At 32.4% G+C, this 23,494-nt stretch overlaps 2 protein-coding genes across 6 annotated transcripts; one reads left to right on the forward strand and one right to left on the reverse strand.

Moving 5' to 3' along the window:
- The first annotated feature begins 2,010 nt into the window (after nt 1-2,010).
- On the forward strand, nt 2,011-3,320 carry LOC125053740 (NADH dehydrogenase [ubiquinone] 1 alpha subcomplex subunit 7-like). The gene is made up of 4 exons (XM_047655265.1): nt 2,011-2,198; nt 2,277-2,365; nt 2,653-2,751; nt 3,196-3,320. The coding sequence occupies exons 1-4, from the start codon at nt 2,133-2,135 to the stop codon at nt 3,266-3,268; spliced, it is 327 nt and encodes a 108-aa protein (XP_047511221.1). The 5' UTR covers nt 2,011-2,132; the 3' UTR covers nt 3,269-3,320.
- A 291-nt stretch (nt 3,321-3,611) lies between these two features.
- LOC125053739 (bromodomain-containing protein 1) lies at nt 3,612-22,969 on the reverse strand. Of its 5 annotated transcripts, none has more exons than XM_047655264.1 (23): nt 22,264-22,969; nt 21,810-22,049; nt 20,810-20,953; nt 20,058-20,151; nt 19,801-19,902; nt 19,165-19,303; nt 17,690-17,798; nt 16,922-17,008; nt 15,820-16,039; nt 15,042-15,138; nt 13,928-14,105; nt 12,965-13,128; nt 12,241-12,440; nt 11,380-11,462; nt 10,656-10,812; nt 9,171-9,290; nt 8,120-8,194; nt 7,376-7,469; nt 7,099-7,203; nt 6,196-6,306; nt 5,345-5,462; nt 4,991-5,088; nt 3,612-4,470 (listed from the first exon to the last, which is right to left on the reverse strand). In XM_047655264.1, exons 1-23 carry the CDS (start codon nt 22,711-22,713, stop codon nt 4,140-4,142), a joined length of 3,516 nt encoding a protein of 1,171 aa, XP_047511220.1. In that variant the 5' UTR covers nt 22,714-22,969; the 3' UTR covers nt 3,612-4,139. The 5 variants fall into 5 exon arrangements, with proteins under 5 accessions (XP_047511220.1, XP_047511218.1, XP_047511217.1 ...); XM_047655262.1 differs by having other exon boundaries at nt 7,376-7,490; nt 8,120-8,209; nt 10,656-10,791; nt 22,264-22,968; XM_047655261.1 differs by having other exon boundaries at nt 7,376-7,490; nt 22,264-22,968.
- Nucleotides 22,970-23,494: the final 525 nt, after the last annotated feature.

Consider the following 23,494-nt stretch of genomic DNA (forward strand, 5'->3'; position numbering starts at 1 on the left):
AAAAAGGCCAGAGTTGCTCCAATCCATAAATCTGGCCCCAAAACCGAACCCGGCAATTACAGACCAATATCTATTCTACCTACAATATCAAAAATATTAGAAAAGATTATTTACTCACGACTTGACACTTGCAAACTAACAATTTCATTTTTAAACGCCAATATGGTTTTAGGTCAAAAAGCAGCACTTTATCAGCCACAGCCGATCTCGTTAGCGACATAAAACAAAATATTGACTATAAGAAAATGGCGCTGGGTGTCTTTATTGATCTGAAAAAAGCGTTTGACACCGTAAGCCACAACTTATTGCTTAAAAAATTAGAATGCATAGGAATAAAAGATTGTGCACTAAAATTATTCAAATCTTATCTATCAAACAGAACCCAGATAGTAAAAATAGGTAATGCTCATAGTTCAGAAATACCAATAACATGCGGCGTCCCACAAGGATCTATATTAGGTCCATTGTTATTTTTAATATATATTAACAACATTCACGAACTCGGTTTACACGGCCGAATCACTCTCTACGCTGATGACACCTGCTTATTTTACTTTGGTTCAAATATCCAGACTATGGTTGCTCAAGCTCAATCAGACCTAAATGTTCTATCTTCTTGGTTTCAACAAAATCTTCTAACAATTAATATTTCAAAAACATCTTATGTAATATTCAAGGCAACAAATAAACTCATTCCTATCTTTCAACCGCTTAAAGTTCAAGACGTTGAAATCAATAACAAAAAATGGGAGAAATATCTGGGTCTTAGAATGGATACAAATTTAAAATGGAACTTTCATATATCACACATAATTACCAAACTAAAATCACTTATAGGCAGATTTTGGTCAATATCTAAATGCATTCCGCAATCTGTACGTCATTTGATCTATAATTGTTTAGTCAAGCCACATTTCATATACCTAATTGAAATATGGGGTACAGCATGCAAAAACAAAATTTCTACAATACAAACACTACAAAATAAATTAATAAAAGCACTATTCAGATACAATTTTTTAACACCTACTAATAAAATCTACCAAGAAACTAAAATTATGACGATTAAACAACTATATGTTTATAGCACCTGTATCCTTATTAAAAAAAATTTAAATAACTCTCTACATAGTAACTTATCATTTAATAAAATCAAATACACCACTACACGCAATACTCGTCGAGCGAGTTTGCTTATCTTGCCAAAGCCGCGCACAAATTATTTAAAGAGATCTATTAGGTATGAGGGTGTGCAATTGTTTAATCGGTTGCCGTCTAAGGTTCGTAACATTAGCGTGTTTGATCAGTTCAAAAGGGCATTAAAGACACACATCAGAATGGGCCCATTAGACTAAAATTGGGTTAGCTGATGACGACGTGTATCTCGTTCGTATATACTTAAAATTAAATTTCTCATGTAGGTAAATAAAGAATAATTTTTGTAATGAGAAATAAAGTTCTTTAAACATTATATTTAAAAGCACGCTACGTGCTTGTCTTTTCATCGTCTTTTGTGTCATACGTGACGAATAAAAATCGATATTCATAAGTATGGATTCCTTTATATAAAAAAATATATAATGATAATGATTATATACAAGTTATTTTTTTATGCCAATAGTTTTAACTGTATGACAGTTTCAAAACCTTTTTTATTCCTTTTTAATTTTACTTCATAACGCTTGCCAAAGCCATGTTGTATACAGACGACTACCAATAACACTTTTTTGTATACTGTCAAATAAACCTTATTATATAATAATGAATAATTCGAAATTTATTACATTTTATGAATTACATGCCACAACTATGGAATAAAATATAAATTTACGATGTATTTTATATGCTAAATTCTAGAAACAAGAACGTTTGCCTCTGCAATCAAGAGGAAAGAAATGTTGTGGGTTTTTTGTATATCAATGTGTGGAATACATTTATACAGACGACTATCTTAACATTTTAATTATCAACGTACTGTCGCCTGACGCCTGTCAGTTCTCAAGTTGACAGTGTTATCTGTCAGTTCACAGCTGTAACAAATTTACCAACCTATACTTCGCCTTACGAAAATCACTTTAAAACAGAAAAGTAACACAAGATTTGTCGAAAATTAGTAAATAAAAGTAGCAAAAATGGTAAAGGTGCCACCGCGTGATCTTTCGCCCTTTATGCAAGCGTTTAGAAATTATCTTCTCGGCGTAAGTAGCATTGTTTTGGTGTGTTATTATGTAATAATTTTTATTATCCTCTTGTTAGAAAAATATTTTTAATTTTAGAGAAAACATACGAATGCATTGAGGTTCGAGCCGTTTCTTGCAGCTCGAACTCAGCCACCTCCACAAATTCCTGATGGAGTCTCTCACAAGTTGGTATATCATTTGTAAACATCATTAACTTTTTAATATCAATAACTTGTAAACATTTGTGTTTAATATCAGAAGGAATAAATAAAAGTATCAGCTATAACTGAGATACAATGATATGAAAAGATATTCAAATTATGGTGTATTTAAAATCTTAATTTAACATTAACTCTCAATGCTATATCGACTTTCATCATAAACCAAAATAATAATAGTGAAGTAGGTAGTGCAGTTGTGACAAACACCAAAAGTTAAAAATACATATAGCATATTTGTTTAAACATTCCAGACATGCACACAATTACTACTGTTCCCGTGATGCACGAAGAGAAGTAGCACCACCCCTTGAAATATCTACTAAATTGTTAACAACTGGAGCAGAAAAAGGGTAAAAACTTTGATCAACTGATTAAGAATTTATATACAAGAGTATTTAGATTTAAATAGTTCAAAGTGAAGGACTATGATCCCTTAATAATGTTGTATTTGGCATAGATTTATATATTCTATCTATTTTACAAAGTGTCTAAAAGAAATGTAATGTGATTAATGGAACATATTTCGCATACAGTGTAAACTCTTTATAATGAAAATCTCTCTATAACATAAATATTAGTTAAATTTATTTGGTTTAACGCAATACCCATACATTACTTCTTCCCTCCATATAACGAATAAAAATCCTTGGTCCCTTGAAATTCGTTATAAAGTGTTTACACTGTACCTACTTTTTGATGTTAAAACAAAACAGTAAAATTTCGTACATAAATACATAAAAAAAAGTTACTTGTTACTTTTAATGGACTGTACAATGTACATACTTTACTTTCAGAGAAGCAAAGACAGCTGCAACTGTGAGGCCTACACCTGGCAAACTATTCAACTGGGACAAACACTATAATTAAAGCAATTTTAGAATTATTGTGAATTATTTAAATGAGTAAATAGATTTATGAATCTAATAGTTTTTCTAAAGGTATCAGGTATAACCACACCTATCAAAGCATTTTTTGTGACAGTAATAAACTGCGTAAAAAATTCTAAGTAATTCAAACATTAAATGATAATCAACAACACTCAAAATAAGATTAAAATGTCAAACCATTTAAAAAGCTATGTGTGAAAAACTGAGTTATATTTGTGGAGACATGAAATCAAAGATCATGAAAATCTTTGCCATTCTTCATCGATTGTTTGTCCAGCTTGTATTATTTATTTATAATAAGGAATGTTTTCAAAATATTGAAGTGTGTAAAAGACCATTTATTACAAAGTTTATTATCATTCACAAACACATTCATAAATACTAAGAGAATTCTTACAATGCAATCATAGCTCTGCTATGCCAAATTTACCTCACTCGCTGATTAAAACACATATTTTTTATCCTAATTACACTAAATATTCATAACAGCTGCAAACTGAGGCTAAAAAATTAACAATATATGAGTTTTAATCAGACTCAATGTCTATATAGTAGGCAATAACCCTTAAAATACATACATGTCTGGATTTATTATTTTTTAATTCCATTGATTAAAACAGTGTATCAAATTTGATAACAAATTTTAAGTTTACCACACAAAACACATAATAATAGTAGGTTCCTAATTACAAAGATTCCAAATCGTAACACTAGCATTGTTACGTCAAGTAACAAATATTTTAAAGAATCTAATCACTACTGCTATCAGTAGTGTTAGGCGCCTTGATCTTCATATTTGAGAACATCCCAAAGCTAAACTTGTGATTAGGCCTTTGCCTCCTAAACCTTTGTCATTTCTCTCCATCCACCTGTTTCCTGAATTGCATGGCATCACCAAAGGCCTTTTTCACCGCTTTCCTCTCGGTTGGTTTTCTTGATTCAACCATTTTTGCTTGATCCACTGCTTTATCGAGGCCTAAAAGCTCTAATTTATTTGGGGGAAGCCATTGCCAAGTTCTTTTAACGTCAAAGAATAGGACAAGGTAGAGTATTGGTTCATGAGCATAGTTTTTCTTCAGGTTAAGAACATCTTGTGGAGGTACGGGGAGTGGGACACCGTTATAAATAAAACCTTTTGGCATTTTTGGATCAATGATTAGTGCGGGGTACCATGGGTAGCCTCTGAAAATATAGATTTCTTTAGGTTAGTACTCTAATATTAGAGTTTTTTGGGATACAAAATGGAATTTAAACACATAGATTAACGGATTGCAGTTGTACAAATATTTTTTTTATTAAAATAATTTTAGATTCTCTATTGTATTATAGTAATAGGTAATGGTGATTTAATAATAAAGAAAAAAACGGGTGCGTGTACGTACGCGCGTAAGAAGTTATACTTCTTTGGCATAATTAAAAATAGTTTTTGATTGCATGCAAATAATTAATTACAATTCATCATTCAAAATCAAAGACTGGAAAAGGAGTCATTATAGTCAAAGTCAAAAGTAAAGTTACATTAAGTGTAACATAAATTCTATTATTATTCGAATGTTGTTTTTAAATTATGTCCAATGCCGTAGCATCTTCCGTGGGCAACTTCATTCTGTTAATTTTGTGTCACGGTGCGCGCGCATCGTAAAATTTCACCCTCGTAAATTTTTCATAACGCGCCTAAAGAAGTATAACTTCAAAAACAAACCTGCATTTAGCCCATACAAGTTGCAGTGGTTCCATTATTACATCTGTGGTTGATGTCTTTATCGGCGTCTTTGAGGTAGTAGACCTGGTGCCACGACCCTAGTTAAAATTAAAAGATTATTTAAATTGGATCATAATAAAATAATTTCTAATATTAATTAAAGTTATTTTTTAATAATAATATTAGTTTTTGATATATACATGTATACATATCTGATATTTATAAAACATAAGTATTCATTTAAAATATTTTTTGTAGCTCTTGCGTAATAGTCTAGTAATTTTATATGTTTTTTTTTTAATTTATGGTTTAGTTTTAATTTCATAACCATAACTTATAAACGTTTTCAATTACTTTTTGTGGTGTAGTAGGCGTTTCCCTTTCTGACTCTGCACTTCTCGTTCGTCTCGCGGGACGCCGTTTTTCCGAGCTCCCTTCGACGTTAGATTCCAATGTGTCATTGCAGCTTGAACTATAGAATATAAGTTAGGTTTAAAGACTTTATTTCTCAAAAAAGACAAAAGATGTCACTTACATGAGAATAATACTCTAGATAACGTAACATTGTAGTCGTTCTTAAAATAATCACAATAAAATATAGCCGTACATGCAATAAATTTAAAAATTAAAGTAAACAAAGAAATATGAATTAAAAGTAAGTAATAAGAAGTGAATTTAAAAGTAATTTTCTTTAACATATTCAATTAGCTTCGATTTGAATGAATTAATAGAAGTAATATTTTTTATATCTGTGGGTAGTTTACTATACAGCTGTGCGCCTTCGTAGGTAAACATTTTTTTGCCGTAGTTCGTACGTACTTTAGGTAATGCAAGATAACTCGTTCGACGCATACTTCGTACACGTATGCGTACAAGTATGCGTAAGTTTTTACAAAAAAACAAAAAATCTTTATACTTAAGCGAGACGCTACGTCGGTGAATATTTTTTTTCGGATTTGTAAGCACAAAGACTAACTTTTTAAAGCCAGATTATTTTTTAAGTCTCATAATACGATATATTGCAACACTAGACAATAAGATTCATGTAAAGGGATTTTGGGTCATTGTTTGAAATCTACCAGAAATATAATGGTATGTCTACTTAAAAAATACATTTATACACACACAATATATAATATTTAAAATATTCAATACTTAATAATTTATAATACAATATTCAATAATTTATAAAGCGCAAAACTCACCCTTCCGCATCAGACGAGGATAGCGAGCGCGTACGATCGGACGCGTTCTCGTCGTCATAGTGCGTACACGACGAACACGACTTTGACCACACCGAACTACTACTCGATGACCTAATTATAATCATGAATTAATATTACATTTTATAGGGATATAACTTGCAAAACAGTTCTGACACCATTACTGGTGGCGGATATAACATGCTAGGTGGGGTTTTGACAACCTGACCCTGGTGATACTGCTCTTGGAGGTTGTGCATTCAGCTTTATCAAGACTTTAGTGGGGAAAAACAAAAAAAATCGACACTAACAAATATAAGGCCAAGAACAAGAATGACACTACTGATTGGGGAAAAAATAATGACAGTATATTGAAGTGAAACTTCTTTAGAATCGTTGTGATTTCAAACCGGATGCAACGGAAAAAGCGACAGTAAAAAGAGACAGACACATAAATTAATAGGACTTGGCGTGAGAGAGAGTGAGATAGGAGGCATTATACAGTGTATAAACTTTAAATTAGTGTGTATTCGAACATTTTCTGAAATAAAAAAACAGATTTGATGAAAATTAAATAAGTAAGTCAAGTAATGTATAATGCTATCTCATTTTCTCCCACGTTGGATCTTGTGAATTTATTTCAAACTTTTATTATTTTAGTTTTTACCAAATTAAAGATTGATATTAAAGTTATAAATAAAAATTTAACATAAAAATATATATTTTTTTTTTAAAGAAAAGATCCTACATTTAGATAGAGAAAAAGTCTAATTTATTCGATTCGAATATATTTCGCGATGAGTTAAAATCACACAAAATATCGTCGGTTTAGGAAAATCATAGCATTTATAACAATTTTTACAAGACATGCAATATATCTGCTCCATTCGAAACTTCAGAGTTTACCTGGATAAGGCCAAATCGCTATCAGATCCAACTTCCCCAGGAGGTCCACGGTATTGCAGAAATGAGGCCGGTACTGGGGTCTTACTGTCGCCAGTGAGCGATGATCTGTAGTATTTTTTTTATTCATAAACCAGTAATAATCTTTATTTTGTCAATTAAAAAAAAAATTAAACAATTAAGTAATTTCTAAAAAGCTATTTGGCTTTACATTTTTACAAGCTATCTTATAATGGTATTTTTTTTAATTTATACTAATTCGATACAGAGTAATGTTTACCTAAACAAATCTGGCGAAGTGGGCTTATCCTTATCTTGTTTCCGCGGTCGACCACGTCCCTTTTTTCTCGGCTCCGGTGTGCGTCCCAGGCTGGCTGATAATGTAGGCAATGTTGCTATAACATATGTAATTATTCATAAACAGTCTAATTCAGTTCTAAACACTAATAAGAAACACTAAAGTTTAGCAGAAAGAGAGATGATGCAATAACATTGAGTTTTTGGGAAAAACAGACTGCTTTTCTGAAATAATCTTTTGTCTCATTCTATCAATTTGTAGTTTCGCTAAGATGAAAAGAGAAGCATTTTGTAATAACTGTAGTTTGTAACTGATTAAGTTTTATTGAAAATGTGGGTAGTTATTAAACGATTGTCTGACCTAGTTACTGGTGTAAATAAACTAGCCATAATGACATAAGGAATGCAGTAAGGATTAACTAAGAATTCTTAACCAAAGTCACAACATATATTTAAAAACTTTTGGCAGTACTTAAATTTTTTATTGATTAATAAAGCGTATTTTGTTTAAATTATATAAGTTAAAACTAAAAAAAGGACTTTTTATAACGCAATGTGTGTATGTATATTCCAAAATCGAAATTAAATATTATATTTATAGATATAATATTAAGAAACGCGAAACGTCAAAATAGTGCAATAAACGCGTTTTGATCTGGTATTGAAGTCATAAATAGGTTTCTGTTAATCTCGCGGTACAGAGATTTCAGATTTAAAATGGAGTTACCATCAGCACCAAAGCTTCGGGGTGGTGTCGTGATCGTTGAAGGCGGCACCAGCAACGTTGGCTTCCGAAGACCACCTAAAAGACCTAAACCTGTGAATTATTTATTTAAAATTTAAAATTATGCCCATTTATCGGTCATAGGTTATTTCGGCAACTACTCATACTAATCTATAGTAATAGCGTTATTTGGCGCCATTTATACGTTTGAATATAAAGTTATATATTTGAATAAGTATTTATATGGTTTATGACATATTCCAATTTTCACTAATCTGTGGTAGCAATATTTGGCGTCGGAATAAAAAAATAAATCAAATAATCTTATTTTTTGAAATTTATGTCACCATTTCTATGGTTAATAACATATTTAAATTTTCTCTAATTTGTGGTAGCATTATTATGTGCCATTTACACATGAAAAATGTTTCTCAATTACTCACCGCCATTCTTTGTAAGCTTATTTGTTTAACAATCCATTATGAAGACTATAAGTTTAATTTACTATTCATTAAAATAACTTAAGCAATTAATCAACTTTAATAACTGTTAACATTATTCATCTGTCCCTACATACGACAAAGACTACTGAACCAATCTCGATGAAATTTGGCCTGTACCTTATGTTGAAATACGTGATTTAAATCAAAAGAAATATACGGAAATAAATACATACACTTAAATTATCATACATGTTTGAAAGTCAAAATATTAACACACAGGTACGGGAGCGTTCAAGTATTACGTAACGAATTTGGAGGGGGGGGGGTCCTTTTGTAAAACGTTACGATGCGGGGCGGGGATTCAATTACGCGTTATTGTTAATAATATTTTCGACTTTCAAGTACTTTACACAACATAATGGTATAAAGAGTCACTAGGTGGTCACGAAACGTTTTACTATACTTGGTACAGTACTGTACTTGGGTACAGAAAACCGTTACGGCGCGTTACATGTGTGGGGGGGGGGGTTAATAATCTCCAAAAATTGCGTGACGTAATACTTGAACGCTCCCTAAAGCTCATAACTTTTTTTTTAATTCGGATAAATTACCTGTACTAGGCGTGGCAGGTTCTGGTACTTTTGTTGGTGATTTGTCTGGCGTCACCAGTTTTTGTGTCCTTTCCACCTTCTTATTAATGATTGGGGTTTCCGAGTCCGACGTAGCTGTATCTAAAAAACGTTTAAATATACTTCAATAAGTATTTTATAAATATAAAAAAATTTAAGCTGATATTACATTGGCAATTTTTCCTAAGTTAAATTTAAATAAAACATCTTTATATAAACCCTGGTTGGTTAACCAGGCTCTGGTTAGAGCTCTACATATTGTAGTAGAATATTTTTTTTACATTATTTACATAACTCAATGTTTCAAATATCAAACAGTTTTCTGTCAATGTGGCAATATCTCGCTGATTAAGATTTCTACAAAGCATTTGATAATGTAAATAAGTAATTAACAATTTTGTTACTGAAACCTGTAGTGCACGGGATACCCAAAGACAATAATACACTTATATTAAATGATTTCACTACTTTGTGTTTTATATGTTTGAGAAGAATACATACAGGATTTGAAATATTAAGTAAGGTTGTTGATGAAAAATAAAATTGACTAATATCATTTCAAGAGCTAAATTGTGCACCGTAACTGGGTACATAAAGAGAGATAGCAGGTTGAAATGGACAAAAATTATTAAAGAATGGCAACCATGAGATGGAAAATGTAAAAGAGGAAGACAGAGCAAGAGATGGGCAGACGATATAAAGAGAAAAAGAGGCACAACTTGGAGAAGAAGTGCTAACATTAGAAAATAATGGATGCAGCTGGAAGAGGCCTATGTGTCACAAGACACGCTGGTGACCGAAACCGGACTGATGTAATAGATCAAGTTAGGTTATGTAACTAAAACAAATGTTTATCTATATTATACTGGGTGTCAGAAATAAAGGCTATAATAATAATAACATTCACAGCTACTTTCAACTAATTGATTGACTGAAAACATAACTTAAAAGTGCTTTTTAAGCAGGTATATAAAGTAATACAACTTAAAATTAGTAATTTAAATTTACGCGAGTAAGTTGGGTAGCGGTTGTTGTTGATATGTTCAGATATATGTTAAATGAAACACTTTGTTTGAAACTGGGTAACGATTGACTTCAATCGATTAAAATATTAGCTTATAACTAACATAATATTAGAGGTGGGGTAATAGTGGGGTTGCGACGCTAACAAAAACTAACTTGGCTTATCTAAGGGTTTACAAATATAAGACACTTCATGAAAGTGTAGTCAACCTTTTTGGACATTATCGGAAACGAGAATGTTAAGTTACAATTTATTAGTGTAGAAAAATCTAATAGGCTCATACAGGCTTCAAGTGTGCGATGATTGTTAACATTTTCGCTGCTAATTATTAACTAAAATATATAATATATATGTAACTTAACTAATGTTAGGTTACATAAATCGCGTTAAAGAATACTTAAAAGCGCTTTTGTGAATAATAATATTTGGCCCATAATACTAACCCGCTTCTTGCAGTCGTTGTACAGCAGAGACTGCTGGCCTTCCCCTCCCTCTGCGGCCACGCCTTCCCCTTCCCCTGCCCCTCCCTCGCCACCAGTTCTTATTAACCTTATTCTTTACTATCGGTGAGTCATCACGCTGTAACATCGATTGGGAAGTCTACAATACAAGTAGTTACAGGTTTTAAAAATATCTGCTTCAAATATCTGGCGACCTTAGTTATTTACCTATACTCTGCTTTTTAATTCTGTAGAATTCTGACAGCTATCATTTATTGACATGTCAGAGATTACAAACCTTTTTAGCCGGGCACATTTGCACACGCAACGTTAACATTTTTTTTAAGTTTTACTAAACCTGGAATTAGTAGGCAGTAATGCCAGCTAAAGAATAAAATAAAGTAATGAAAGTTAATTTGATTTACATTGTTCGTGATATTGAAACATTTGTAATTTTTGTATTAGGTCACTTAAGTAAATATTTAGATTTACCTTTTTGTAGGTAAAACAAAAAAAAACCGTAGCATTTTATTTTTTATTGCCCTCAAATGGGTCAAATTTGTCCCTTTTTCGGTGGAGAACTTTTTTAGTAGCAACACTTATGAAATGTCAGAATTTTACGGAATGAAAAATCAGAGTTTAGGTACCTAAATAATACATGCCCTTTACATAAATATCATAACCCGTAACCTTTAATCAGGAACGGTCGGAACATATTTATATTTACCGTATCATCATCATCGGAGCGTACTGGTGTGGTAGCTCTCTTTTCACTGCGAGCAACAGAAACGCCGCGTTCACTGCGTGTATCTGAAATAGAGTTTATTAATACAATTTTAGATACATTTTGTATATATGAAAGAAGAATTTAGATAATATTAATAATAATAGACAAGAAAGAAAATTTGTGATAATATGCACATATAAAATATATAGGACTACTGTAAAAATTATTTTAAAGAAAAAACTTTTTGACCGGATTGATGTTATGTATTATGTATTATAAATTTACAACTATTTAACATAATTTTAAATTTATCCGACGTTTCGCGTGCTTTACAGCGTGCGTGGTCACGGTGACTGAAGACAAAAGGTGTTGAATGTCAAAAAGTATCACAGCTGTAGAGAAAGTTGCATTATCTGTATTTATTACCCCGGAGTTGGTATCGACTAAAAGATGGAGGGTTTTGGCAAAAATGGCTCATGGTGTCCTCTATTATATTTATAATTTATAATAATACATAACTTCAATATGGTCAAAAAGTGTTTTCTTTAAATGTGTAAAGGTTATGTCAATCAAAGAAAATACTAAATTATTTTAAAATTAATATTTGTAAAAACTGAAATTCTATTTTTTTTTATAACAAGGAAATCAGATCGAAATTGGAAAACGAAATAATGTTTCGCTGAAAATTGAAACTTCACTCATCACTTAAAATTATTTATACTAGAGCGGTTGTCCAGATAAATTAAATAAACGGAAATCTTTGAAATCAAAAGTTATTTTAATTGAACGAAATGTTGGTTTATTTTCATTTTTTTTGTTATCTACCCACAAATTTAGAAATCAATGAGGGTAGACACATACCCGCTGTGTGCTCGCTATCACTGCTACTAGGCCTTGTACGGCGCGATTCACAACTTTGTCTTCTTCTGGGGCTTAACCTCATATCTGAGGACTCCTCCGCGTCACCACTTCCAGCCAACTCCGGCATACCAGCTTCACGTACATCGCGACGCGCTTGCCGGAATATCGACTTGCATTGTTCACGCATTTTCACGCCAGCTCTATTTATAATAAAGAGAAATAAAAATTAGTAACAGTGCGAATTAAGTTCTTAAGAAATTATACTACTGAAGATATCATGTAAAAAGAGTTAAAATTTAAAATTTACCACAGGTTATGTGTAGGTACTTAAATTGAATTGAAACCTCCTTGGTCGGGATATGTCCCGTACCGTACGTACGTTGTACTTTAATAATTAAAAAATGAGATTATATAAATAGTATTATTATATTTATTAGACACTCCGTTGCAAGAACTGGGCGGTTTTATCCCTTTCGAGCGTTCTTTTCCAACCGTTAACGGTAAAAAGATAAATAAGGTGAGACAAGAAGTCAAAAGTTACATAAGATTGAAGAAACGAACATAAAACATGCTAAAAATCACATTTAAATTAGGTGTTTTTGGTTTGAAAAAATAACTGAAAATATTCACTTCAAAATTTCGAACACAACAGCTGAACAAATATTTTACGCATAATCTGACATTCAATTTATATCGCAAAGCGAAAATTTAAAAAGCAACTTACTTATAGAACACAGTATCCTTATTATTGTATGTTAGACAATTATCTATCATGAGTTGGAAGTCTGTTTCTACATCATCTATGGTCTTGTATTGTCCCTTGTCGAGTTTCTTTCCCATCGTACTTAAATCCATCGGATTCTTTACCACAGTACTGTAGTCTGGGACCTGTAAAAATGTGATATACAAAATATATGACAATATTTTAATTAAAATTTAGTCGTAATTAATAAGTTATGGAATTTCTAAGAAAAAAATATCTTAATTTTTGAAGTTATACTTCCTTTGGCACGTTAGGAAAAATGTTGAGAGTAAATTTTTACGATGCGCGCGCACACCGTCACAAAAAACCGACACCCTGAACTTAACTATAGTCAACATTTTAGTTTTTTCTACTATTACTTTTATTTTTTCTACAAACGTTACGCCAATGAAGTATAACTTCTAACGCGTTTAAATAAGTACACGCACGTTTTTTTTAAATTACTTTTTCTATAATTTTCTATGGTTCTACTACTATGTATAAAATAATTTAAATTAATAGTTAATTAAATTCGAGTTTGAGAAAAATAGGAGAAGTGCATGTACTATGTAATATTTTTTGATTTAAAATTGTACTATTCAACTTTTAGACACCACGGGCCTAGTGAGATTGAAAATGACAAAAGCGTTTGAATAAGTCAGTGCATGTTAATTTTTAGTGCACAAGAGTGGTAAGTGAAAAAAATAGAACACAAGAACAGAGTCTTTCCTTCAATAGAGACTGTAAATAGTGTTACTAGACCCTTTCTTGTTAAATTTACTTTTTAGGAAATTCTTTATGAGTTTAGGCTAGATAGTAAAGTTCAATGTCTCAGTGAAGAGACAATTAATATAAAACAAATGTACTATTTTTTTGCTGTATCTGTAATAAATTAAATACTATATTCTCTTCAATGTTTTTCTTTATCCTATTAAAAAAACTAACCTCATTCAAATCAACAGGCTCTGTAAATATATCGCTGGCATCTCTTTGGCGCAATTGTCTCAATAACTTATGTAACGCTGCACGATCAGGCCGAAGTGTGTGTAGCACGCATCGTTCCCAGACACGTGTGTACTCCGCTTTGAGACGCTCACGTTTACGCACCAATTCGCAAAGCAATCTTTTAAAAAAAAAAGTTTTTGTACACAAGTTTTTAATGTTTCTTTTGAATTAAAATAAAATATTCGAGCTACCACTATATGTTCGTTCGTCATTAAGGGTTGAACACAAATTGCAGATTTTAACTGTCCGCACTAATATTTGCCTCATCTGGTGTCAACCAAGGTTCTTATCTAAGACCTCTATTATTCGCCATTTTTGATGCTCCACAAAAATTTTGTCAATCAGGCTATAAACATTTTAGTTCCCAAGTAATAGATGGGCATGGGACGCCCACTTTTACCAATTCGCAAAAGAATATTTAAAAACAAAAGTTTTTGTACACAAGTTTTTGATCTGTATTTTTTATGATATTGAAAAGAAAAGCAAAATAGAGAACTTCCACGGTAGTCTTCGATGGATAAGTTCATACATTAAGGTCCAAAATAGGTCTGCACGTAAGTCTGCCTCATCTGGTGTCTCCCAAGGTTCTTATCTAATACCTCTATTATTCGCCATTTTTGATGCTCCACAAAAATTTTGTCGATCAGACAGGCATGAGACGCTCACATTTACCAATTCACAAAAGAATATTTTAAAAAATAAAAGTTTTTGAACACAAGTTTTTTTAGTTCTGTATTTTTTCTAATATTGAAAAAAAAAAGCAAAATAGAGAACTTCCACGGTAGTCTTCGATAAATTAGTTCATACATTAAGTGTCGAAAATAGGTCTGCCTTATCTGGTATCCTCCAAGGTTCTTATCTAAGACCTCTATTATTCACCATTTTGATGATGCTCCACGAAATCTAGCAAATAATCGATCAGACTATATTCGTTTTACGTCCCAAGTAATTGTTGGGCATACAGCTTCACTTCTGTTCTATATATATATTGTAAATATTTCTTATATTTAAGGAGTCAATAATAAAATAAATAGAAAACAATATAAAATCGCACCTGGCTCTTTCTAGATCTTGTCGTATCCTCTGCCAATACTTTAGTTGATTGCACAACTCTCTGACGTTTACTGTACCATCTTGGATTCCTCTTGTACCTGTAAAGGTTTTAGCTGTTATAACACATTTTTTTACGAAGCCAAGCTGGGTCAATTTCAATAAAGTCGGCTGCGGCCTTACAGGTATCTTACCGGCCTTTAAAAAATAGGACGCACTTAAGTGGGGGGGTATGGTGTCCCAACTTAGGGGGTCGATAATTATCGATTTCTTGATATATTATTACTAGCGAATCCGACAAACGTTGTCCTGCATGATATTTCAAGCGATTAGGATATTAAACAAAGTATGAAAGTACTGACTACAGCGCCATCTTCCGGGCTGATTTGTAAATCTAAAACATCCAGGACTCCACTCAAACGCATCCAATAAAAATCATTCAAATCGGCCCAGCCGTTTCAGAAGAGTTCAGAGACACACACGTACAGTAGAATTATTTATATATGTAAGCTGTCCTATCTTTTAAGTTAGATCAAACTGCACACGGTGTGCAAATTTGATTGAAATCGGTTAAGTAGTTTAGGAGTCCAAAGGGGACAAACAACGTGACGCGTAATTTATATATATATTAAGATTTACAACTGATTACACTCCAAAACACAATTTAAAGCCGTATTCTACACGGATGAAGCTGAATAACACTTTTTTTTTCATACTATCAAATATCAAATAAACTTTCCACTCATAGTTGTTATTTTTGAATCAATAAGACTAGCACTTACCATGATGACTGGTCAAACTCTGCAGCCGTCTTAACAAAGGTACTCCATTCCGACTATGTCTCTTCAAGGTCCAATAAGCCAACAATCGCTTCATAAGCTGAGCCCGAGCCGCCGGCGGCCCGTCAGCTAACTGCGCTATCTCCGCCACACGCTCCGCTGGTAACGTTGGCACTAGCACCACTGGTGCCCATGTGCGCTTCAACGCTAAAACTCTTCGTGCCTAAACGGTTTTTAAAACAAGAATATAAAATACATAATCAGTTTCATTTTATTAAGCTATTGCATACATTTTATCGCGGGCTTTAAGCGCGGCGACCGAATCAAGAAATTCCGTAACGAAAATAAACCTAACACACGATGCAAAATACAGGTGCGGCCAATACGCGTTAGAGCGGAACAGAACGCATACTGCGTCTCACATCGGTCTGGCTTGATCGGTGACATAGCGGCAGTCCCCGAGTTCCATACGTTTTTTTTAACTTAAACGTCACACATGTTTAAATGAGGACAATCAAATATATATGAAAATATGTTATAGAAAGGATATACACATGTAAAATTGGCATGAGAACTTAAGAATGCGCAGCGCTAACCAGCTGCAACTTCCTTACAATTTCGTAGCCCGCAATAACGCAGCACACAACTCACGAGGGGACTCTTTGTATTGAAGTCACATGGGTCAGCCAAGCATCCGCGAATAAACAACATACATAATGTAGTCCGGTCAATATAAACATTTGAAATAACAAAAATTCCCGGAGAGCTGAATTTTGGTGGAGAGCTGGGGTTTACCATTACAGATAAAGTTTTAAAAATTCCCATCGATCCTATGTGTGCTACAAAAGTTATTCGGGGTTAAAGGTCAAAATTTGAGAGAATTTTAAGATCTATAACTCGAAATTTTAATTTTTAAAATAGAATTTCTATAAGGTAATTCGCCCTTTTCACTCTCTCTTAATCAGTGTCAATAGCTCTCTCCCTTTTCTTCGACAAAAACGTTTTTATTGTTGATGTCATGAACAATATCTTCCTTTACCGTAGCGAGTCCTTAATTTAAAATAACGTTTACATTATGTGATAGAGATTACTATAAAAACATTACCTGTTTGATTTTATCACGCCCCTTCTGTCGAATCGCTGATAAATCATTTGGTTTGGAGTCACATTCTGATTCAGCAGCTCGACGTTCCTTAAAGAGAAATTATTTTCATAAGTGTCAAAAATATACTACTTTAACCAAAATTCAATTAATAACGGTGATTAAATTTTTTAGGATAATATTAAATAGACTACCCTACTACTAAAAGTAATTTTTAAAAGCCTATATAAGAAAAATAGTCTTAGTTTGAGGCTCCTTCACGCCTAAACCACTGATCGTATCGACATGAAACTACTGCCATTCGATGCGATTTTTCCTAGATGGTTTATGGCTATTTATTTTTTAAATTCCAACGTTCCTTCATTTTTTATTGCTGTTTTACTTTTATGAAAATTTATACATACGGACTTCACCGCGGAAACATTCGGGGAGGCTTCCTAGAACCTCAAAACGTCAACATCTGTTAAAAATTCGATTTTCGAAAATTTTCAATTTTCTTAGCGGGAAGTTAAAATAAAGAATAATAAAAATATGAAAAAAAATAATGTAACATAACATTTTATTTATTTCCTATTTTAATTCGCCCAGCAAAGCGGGCGGGAAACGGCTAGTCTATATTCATACAAAGTAAAGCAAAACAGATAATTTAATTTTAGAAGGTAATGGGGTGATCTGGAAACTAGAAAATATTTATTTATTTAATACGTTCCAGGCAAATAAAAAATCATAGACAAAATAAATCAAATTGCATTTTTGAAATAAATTTCTTACCTGTAGAATATGCGCAGGAGTGTGAGCGTCACAATACGCCATTTTGGCAACTTGTACGGGTTGACTTGGATCTCTTCCTGTACCGGCCGCTTCCATTTTCATATATAACCTGAAACAATTGTTTTTTTTTTTCATTTTGTTCGTGTTTAAAACGTATGCAACCGTTTTAAACTAATATATAATTGTATTGTTAATAATTTTGAATTACTATATCATTAATTATTATTTTAAAAAAATCTGGTTTTTATTAAAACAATGCTTGCTTTTAAATTCGAATTAACAATTTAAAAATAAATCCATAAAAATTGTTACCTGTATAGACGCGACACTCGTCCTTACCAAAATAGAGTTTTTGAAGTGTTATTGAGAGAATGTGTATTAAAGATAGCTTTTAAAAAGCGTTTTGGAATAAAATAACTTGCAGTATATTTTATCATAATATCCATAATATAAAAATACTAGCTGACCTGGTACACGTAGTTTTACCATGTATATTATTTCTAGGAACCAGTTTTTAAGTCAAAAATTTCATAAGAATCGGTCGAGCCGTTTCGGAGGAGTATGGGAACAAACATTGTGAGAATTTTATATATGTATATAGAGATAGTTTTTCATACGTTAGTCACATAATACATAGTACTGACGACACAAAACGGTCACAGAATATTAGAATCGACCGCGATGTGTAAATAATGTCTTTGCCTGTCTAATGGCGGCGACTGTTTTTGGTGGAAATATAATATATTATGTGTATTTTAATAATGATAATTAACACGTAAAAACCGTGACGCTGGTTTACCATGATACGTCAAACCAACTAGTGCGACGCCATCTTGCATAATGAATGATTACTTTAAACTTATAAACCCACCTCTTAACATAATTAAAAAATAAAAATTTGTTCTGTGGAACGTTACTAAAATCTACATTTACATCTAAAGCTGATTTAAAAAAAACTAAGATACAAATGAGCGCTCACAGGGTCGTTTGTATTGTCATGGTTGGCTACTACATAGGAGTCTTAATATTAAATAGATTATATTTATTTGTATAATATTATTATTTGTTTGGACAAATCGCTATAAATACGTTAAAAACCTGACATTTGTTAACGTGTTTACAAGCATGGTACGTCACAGGTACTGGTGCGACGCCATCTTGCCTAGAACACATTTCGTATTTCGCGGGTTACTAAAATTACGAATGGTTAATTTGAATATTTAAGGCCAATTTAACAGAATAAAAAAATATATATAGTAAGACTCCCAAACAATTTATTTTTAAAGTAAAATTAGTATTCTAGTGTAATACCTTCAAGAAAAGAGCGTACCGATTCCTGAAAGGCCGGCAACGCACTCGCGAGCCCTCTGGCATTGAGAGTGTCCATGGGCGGCGGTATCACTTAACATCAGATGAGCCTCCTGCCCGTTTGCCCCCTGTTTTATAAAAAAAAAAAAAAAAATAGTGTTCCTTACCCAGCTTGTTGTGCACATGTAACATGAAAAGCGCTATAACAGTTGCTCCTATGACATTGTATGCAGGCGCCTACGCCACGCTGTTTGCAAACCATACATTGTAGCTTCCATCGGGCAGGTGGTATTGTCTCTATCGAATCTGAAAAACCTTTGACCTCTAATAATATTCTAGAACAATCGCAGGACAACACCAAAGCGTGCGATCCTCATCCTTTGAGGCGCTTGTTCGAATCACGACTGTGCGCCTATAGAATTTTCTTTCCATGTGCGCAATTAGAACGGTGATGGAAAAGCCTCAGCCATGTGTCAGACACAGAAGTCTGATAACCTCCTTGTCTATAAAAATGACCGAAGAAGCTGATGCAATCGGTGGCCAAGACTCATATAGGCATATAGCGATTATTATTATTAATATTCCGTAACATAAAACCCAGCGGCGCTACAGCCCTTGAACTGTTTTTTTTTTAATATTTTTTTTTATGTAATTTTTTTAAATATTGCGCACACAGGTATATGTATCGGACCACAGCCGAGGTTCAGATGCATAATCAGGGAAATCTTGGCACTTTCTGTTACGCAAATAGACGCAGCTTAAAAAAACAAGATTTTTATATTGTAAATTATCATTTAACTTACCTATAGGTTCTAAGAAAACTGTGTTAGCAAATCTCACTTCCGGGATCCAAAGAGCACAGACCACATGAGCCCAAGTGCTTTGATCAGTTTGCTTAAATGCTCCTAAAAGTTGACAATTGACTTAACAGGTATTCAAAGATTACATTTAATATAAAAAAAAGTTTCATTTATAGAGTTCTAAGAGATTGTTTTCATAAATATTAATGCTCATAACATTTTAGAAACATGTATAAATACTAAATTTGAGAAAATTCAACCTCCAGTGTTTGGGCATAAAACACAGTTAACAAGTCGGGATGGTGATTGTAGACATCTTCGGCAGAGCCACTGGCCTTCTGGAATATAGGGAACCTGAAATGTTAAAATAGTTGAGACATATTATTTTATGGTACCTATGAGCAGAGCAGTAACACAACCCCTTCTTAAGTTTTTCATACAAAAATCTATAGTTAGGATAGCTATTTATTGTAAGACATGTCAAGACATGAATATTAAGTAAAGATTTAATAAACATTACTAATTCCTTTATTTGTAGGGCTAATTTAAATAGGTTACATTTGAGATCTAACAATATTAGCTCACTAGTGAGAACCCTGCTTACAACATTGATTAAAGTTATTGAATCTATATCGATTTCAAACATGTGAATCAAATTCAGTTATTATTCTCTATAGTAAGTTTAAGCAACCAAAAAAATACATAATTAAACAAAAAATACAAATGCATTTGATAACAACAATGAATAATTATTCATTGAAAAAGTGTTAATAAGGTTTTGAATGGTTTATAAGTGAAAGTAAATTGTAAATTTATTGTTAATAATGACAATAAATTTACAATTATATAGATAATCTGAAAAAAAAGGTAATGGTGCAGATACAACTCCAAATAATATACTATGCCCATAATGTTGCCTTATTGAATTTTGATATGCTTAGCCCTACTATAGTTTATATTTTTCAAGAACTTATTCACCAGATAACTGTTGTTTTACAATTCTTACACTTACCCCATAACAATCCTGATGAACTGCTAAGTTGCACATGTCACAGAACAGTATAACATTTGTATTTTGACACTCTCCATCCATACAAATACAGCATACAGCATCTTCATCAACTGTTGCAGCTGTTTGCTGTCCATTTTGTGAAGCCTGATGACAATAATAAAAATAGGAGACTGTTTTATTTTTTCATGATTTTTTTATTACTGAAATTTAGTGGTTCAAGATATTGTGAAGAGCATTACAACCTTTTTGTAAAACAATTTAAAATAACGGGAGTTAATTTCTTTGCCTTGATTCTTGTCAATATTCTTTTAAATTGTAAATTAGGAGTAATATTCAGAAACAAGACTTAAAGAGTAACCAAGCCATAACTCCCCTATGAAAAAAAAAAACATTTTGATCCCATATAGTCAGACTTTGGGCTTTATCTTGTTTCTGAATAGAAAAAATGTTCTAGTCTATATATATATAATGAAAATGGTCTTCGTTTGAGGCTCAATCACGCCTAAACCACTGATCGTATCGACATGAAACTACCACCATTCGATGCGAAATTCAAAATCCTAGATGGTTTATGGCTATTTATTTATTAAATTCCAACGTTCCTTCATTTTTTTATTGCTATTTTACTTTTATGAAAATTTATCCATACGGACTTCACCGCGGAAACATTCGGGGAGGTTTCCTAGAACCTCTAAACGTCAACATCTGTTAAAAACTCGATTTTCGAAATATTTCAATTTTCTTAGTGGGAAGTTAAAAAGAAGAATAATAAAAATATGAAAAAAAAATAAAATAATGAAACATAAAATTTATTTTAATTCGTCCAGCAAAGCGGGCGCGAAACGGCTAGTTATTGATATAAGAATTTAAATATAACTCAGAACATGACTATTGTTATGGCCATGTTGATAATCAAGAATTCAATAGTCTCAACTGTAATAACATTTTGGATGACACTCTAATCTAGGTTATATAGCAACAGCAGAAATAATAATCATACTTGAAAATATGATTCTTTCTCCAATCTATCCATTAGTAATTCCAAGGTATCAACGGAAACTGCAGTCAATCCCTGCTTGATTCTTGTTTTATTGATGATTGCAAGCCATGCAGTGTCTTCCTCATCCACATCATACTCCACTTCTCCATCAAGCTCTTCAGCAGATTTTTCAATAAAACGAATGTAGGCATTTGGACGTGGCGGTGCATCGCAAACTCTTTCATTATAGTCAGGAATAAGCTGCATTAAAAATAATGTATGTTGATAATAGTGTATGATAATGGCAATTATCATCAAGGGTATCAAAATATAGATGAATTTTACTTAATGAAAAATACAAAATTGATATGGTAAACCATACCAATTTTGTATTTTTCATTAAACGCAGGCAAGTTTCTCATAGAACATACTTTAAAGAAGTGGTAAAACTAAGCTTTAGAACAAGGGAATTTACCTTGAAGCTAGCTTCTGGCAACTTAACATGGGGTTCCTGTGGTGGCTCAACAAATGGCAATGGCTTTTCCAACTCAGCATTTCTTTTCTCCCATTCTTCAAGTGAAATTACTGCTACAGGTTGATCAATAGGAATTCTACTAATTTTACCATCAATTTCAAATTGTACTACTTTCTGTGCTTCAGCAAATGTTAATGCTTCTTTTGGTGGACTTTGTAAAGCTATATCTCCAGTAGGAACTGCAGCTTTAAATCTGCCTTTCTTTCTATGGTGTGGAACCGTAGGCGTTGCCGGTGTCGGATTGTCATGATCGTAATTGACCAAGTGATATTGCAAACCACATAAACTCTTATATACTTTATCACATTTCTCTAACGGACATTGGTACGGAGGAGGTCTATTTTGTCGTAACTTCTTACAGAATTCTAAGACATCGAAATCCAAACCCATTGCAGAATGCACAAGTTAAAGACTATAGTGTACACGGCGTCATTTTAAAACAAGTCCTTTGGTTTGTGGCTTGTGCAGCTAATTAAGTCGGCAACAAGGATAAAATTACGGTTTCAGTTTGATTGTGTTCCTAAAAACATGTTTAATATGTGATACGCCGCAATCCTATGTGTTATAAAAATAATAAATAATCGTTCAGTTTTCACTGAGTGGTTTTCACCGAATTTATTCAAAACTCAAAAGACAAAATTGTATTGAAGTAAAATGTAAAATTATGTAAATGTCAAAACTCAAAACGCTAAGCTAAATGCCAAAATAATTTCAAATTACAGTGTCAAGTATCAACACAGGCTAACACTCAGTCAAGTACTCCACAGAATACATGGAATTGATTTAGTTAATATTTAACTTAATTTTAGCTCTCTTTTAAGGCATAATAATATAATATAGTGTATATTATACCTTTTTTCTCTTCTTAAACCAAATGTTAAGGTAACAATTTAAAAATCCGTCGCCCGAATTTGATGATACTGTTTATGTTGATGTCTCGGGGGACCCGTGTTGTTTGGAAGTGATTTTTGCTGCCGGAGTTGCGTCTAAGTATTAAATTTTTTTTTTAAATTTTATGAAATGTATTGAAATTCGTAAACAAACCGTACATTTTCTCCTTTTCTATTGGTTATTAGAGATGTGTCATGTGACATCGAATCCAACCAAGTATTATCGAGTATATTCCTATAATTATACATTTAAAATCGTCAAATTTATTAGTCATTATCGT

This window comes from Pieris napi, chromosome 11 (genome assembly GCF_905475465.1).
Source record: "Pieris napi chromosome 11, ilPieNapi1.2, whole genome shotgun sequence".
In the NCBI taxonomy this organism is placed as follows: domain Eukaryota; kingdom Metazoa; phylum Arthropoda; class Insecta; order Lepidoptera; family Pieridae; genus Pieris; species Pieris napi.

Excerpts from the sequence above, each read along its gene's own strand:
- LOC125053740 (XM_047655265.1), top strand. The coding sequence starts at position 2,133 with ATGGTAAAGGTGCCACCGCGTGATCTTTCGCCCTTTATGCAAGCGTTT. Across the intron at positions 2,199-2,276 it reads TTAGAAATTATCTTCTCGGC|AGAAAACATACGAATGCATT; the intron begins GTAAGTAGCATT and ends TTTTAATTTTAG. Across the intron at positions 2,366-2,652 it reads CCTGATGGAGTCTCTCACAA|ACATGCACACAATTACTACT; the intron begins GTTGGTATATCA and ends TAAACATTCCAG.
- LOC125053739 (XM_047655260.1), bottom strand. The coding sequence starts at position 22,713 with ATGGGTTTGGATTTCGATGTCTTAGAATTCTGTAAGAAGTTACGACAA. Across the intron at positions 22,050-22,263 it reads TGCCAGAAGCTAGCTTCAAG|CTTATTCCTGACTATAATGA; the intron begins GTAAATTCCCTT and ends TTTTTAATGCAG. Across the intron at positions 5,463-6,195 it reads TCCTCGTCTGATGCGGAAGG|TTCAAGCTGCAATGACACAT; the intron begins GTGAGTTTTGCG and ends TATATTCTATAG.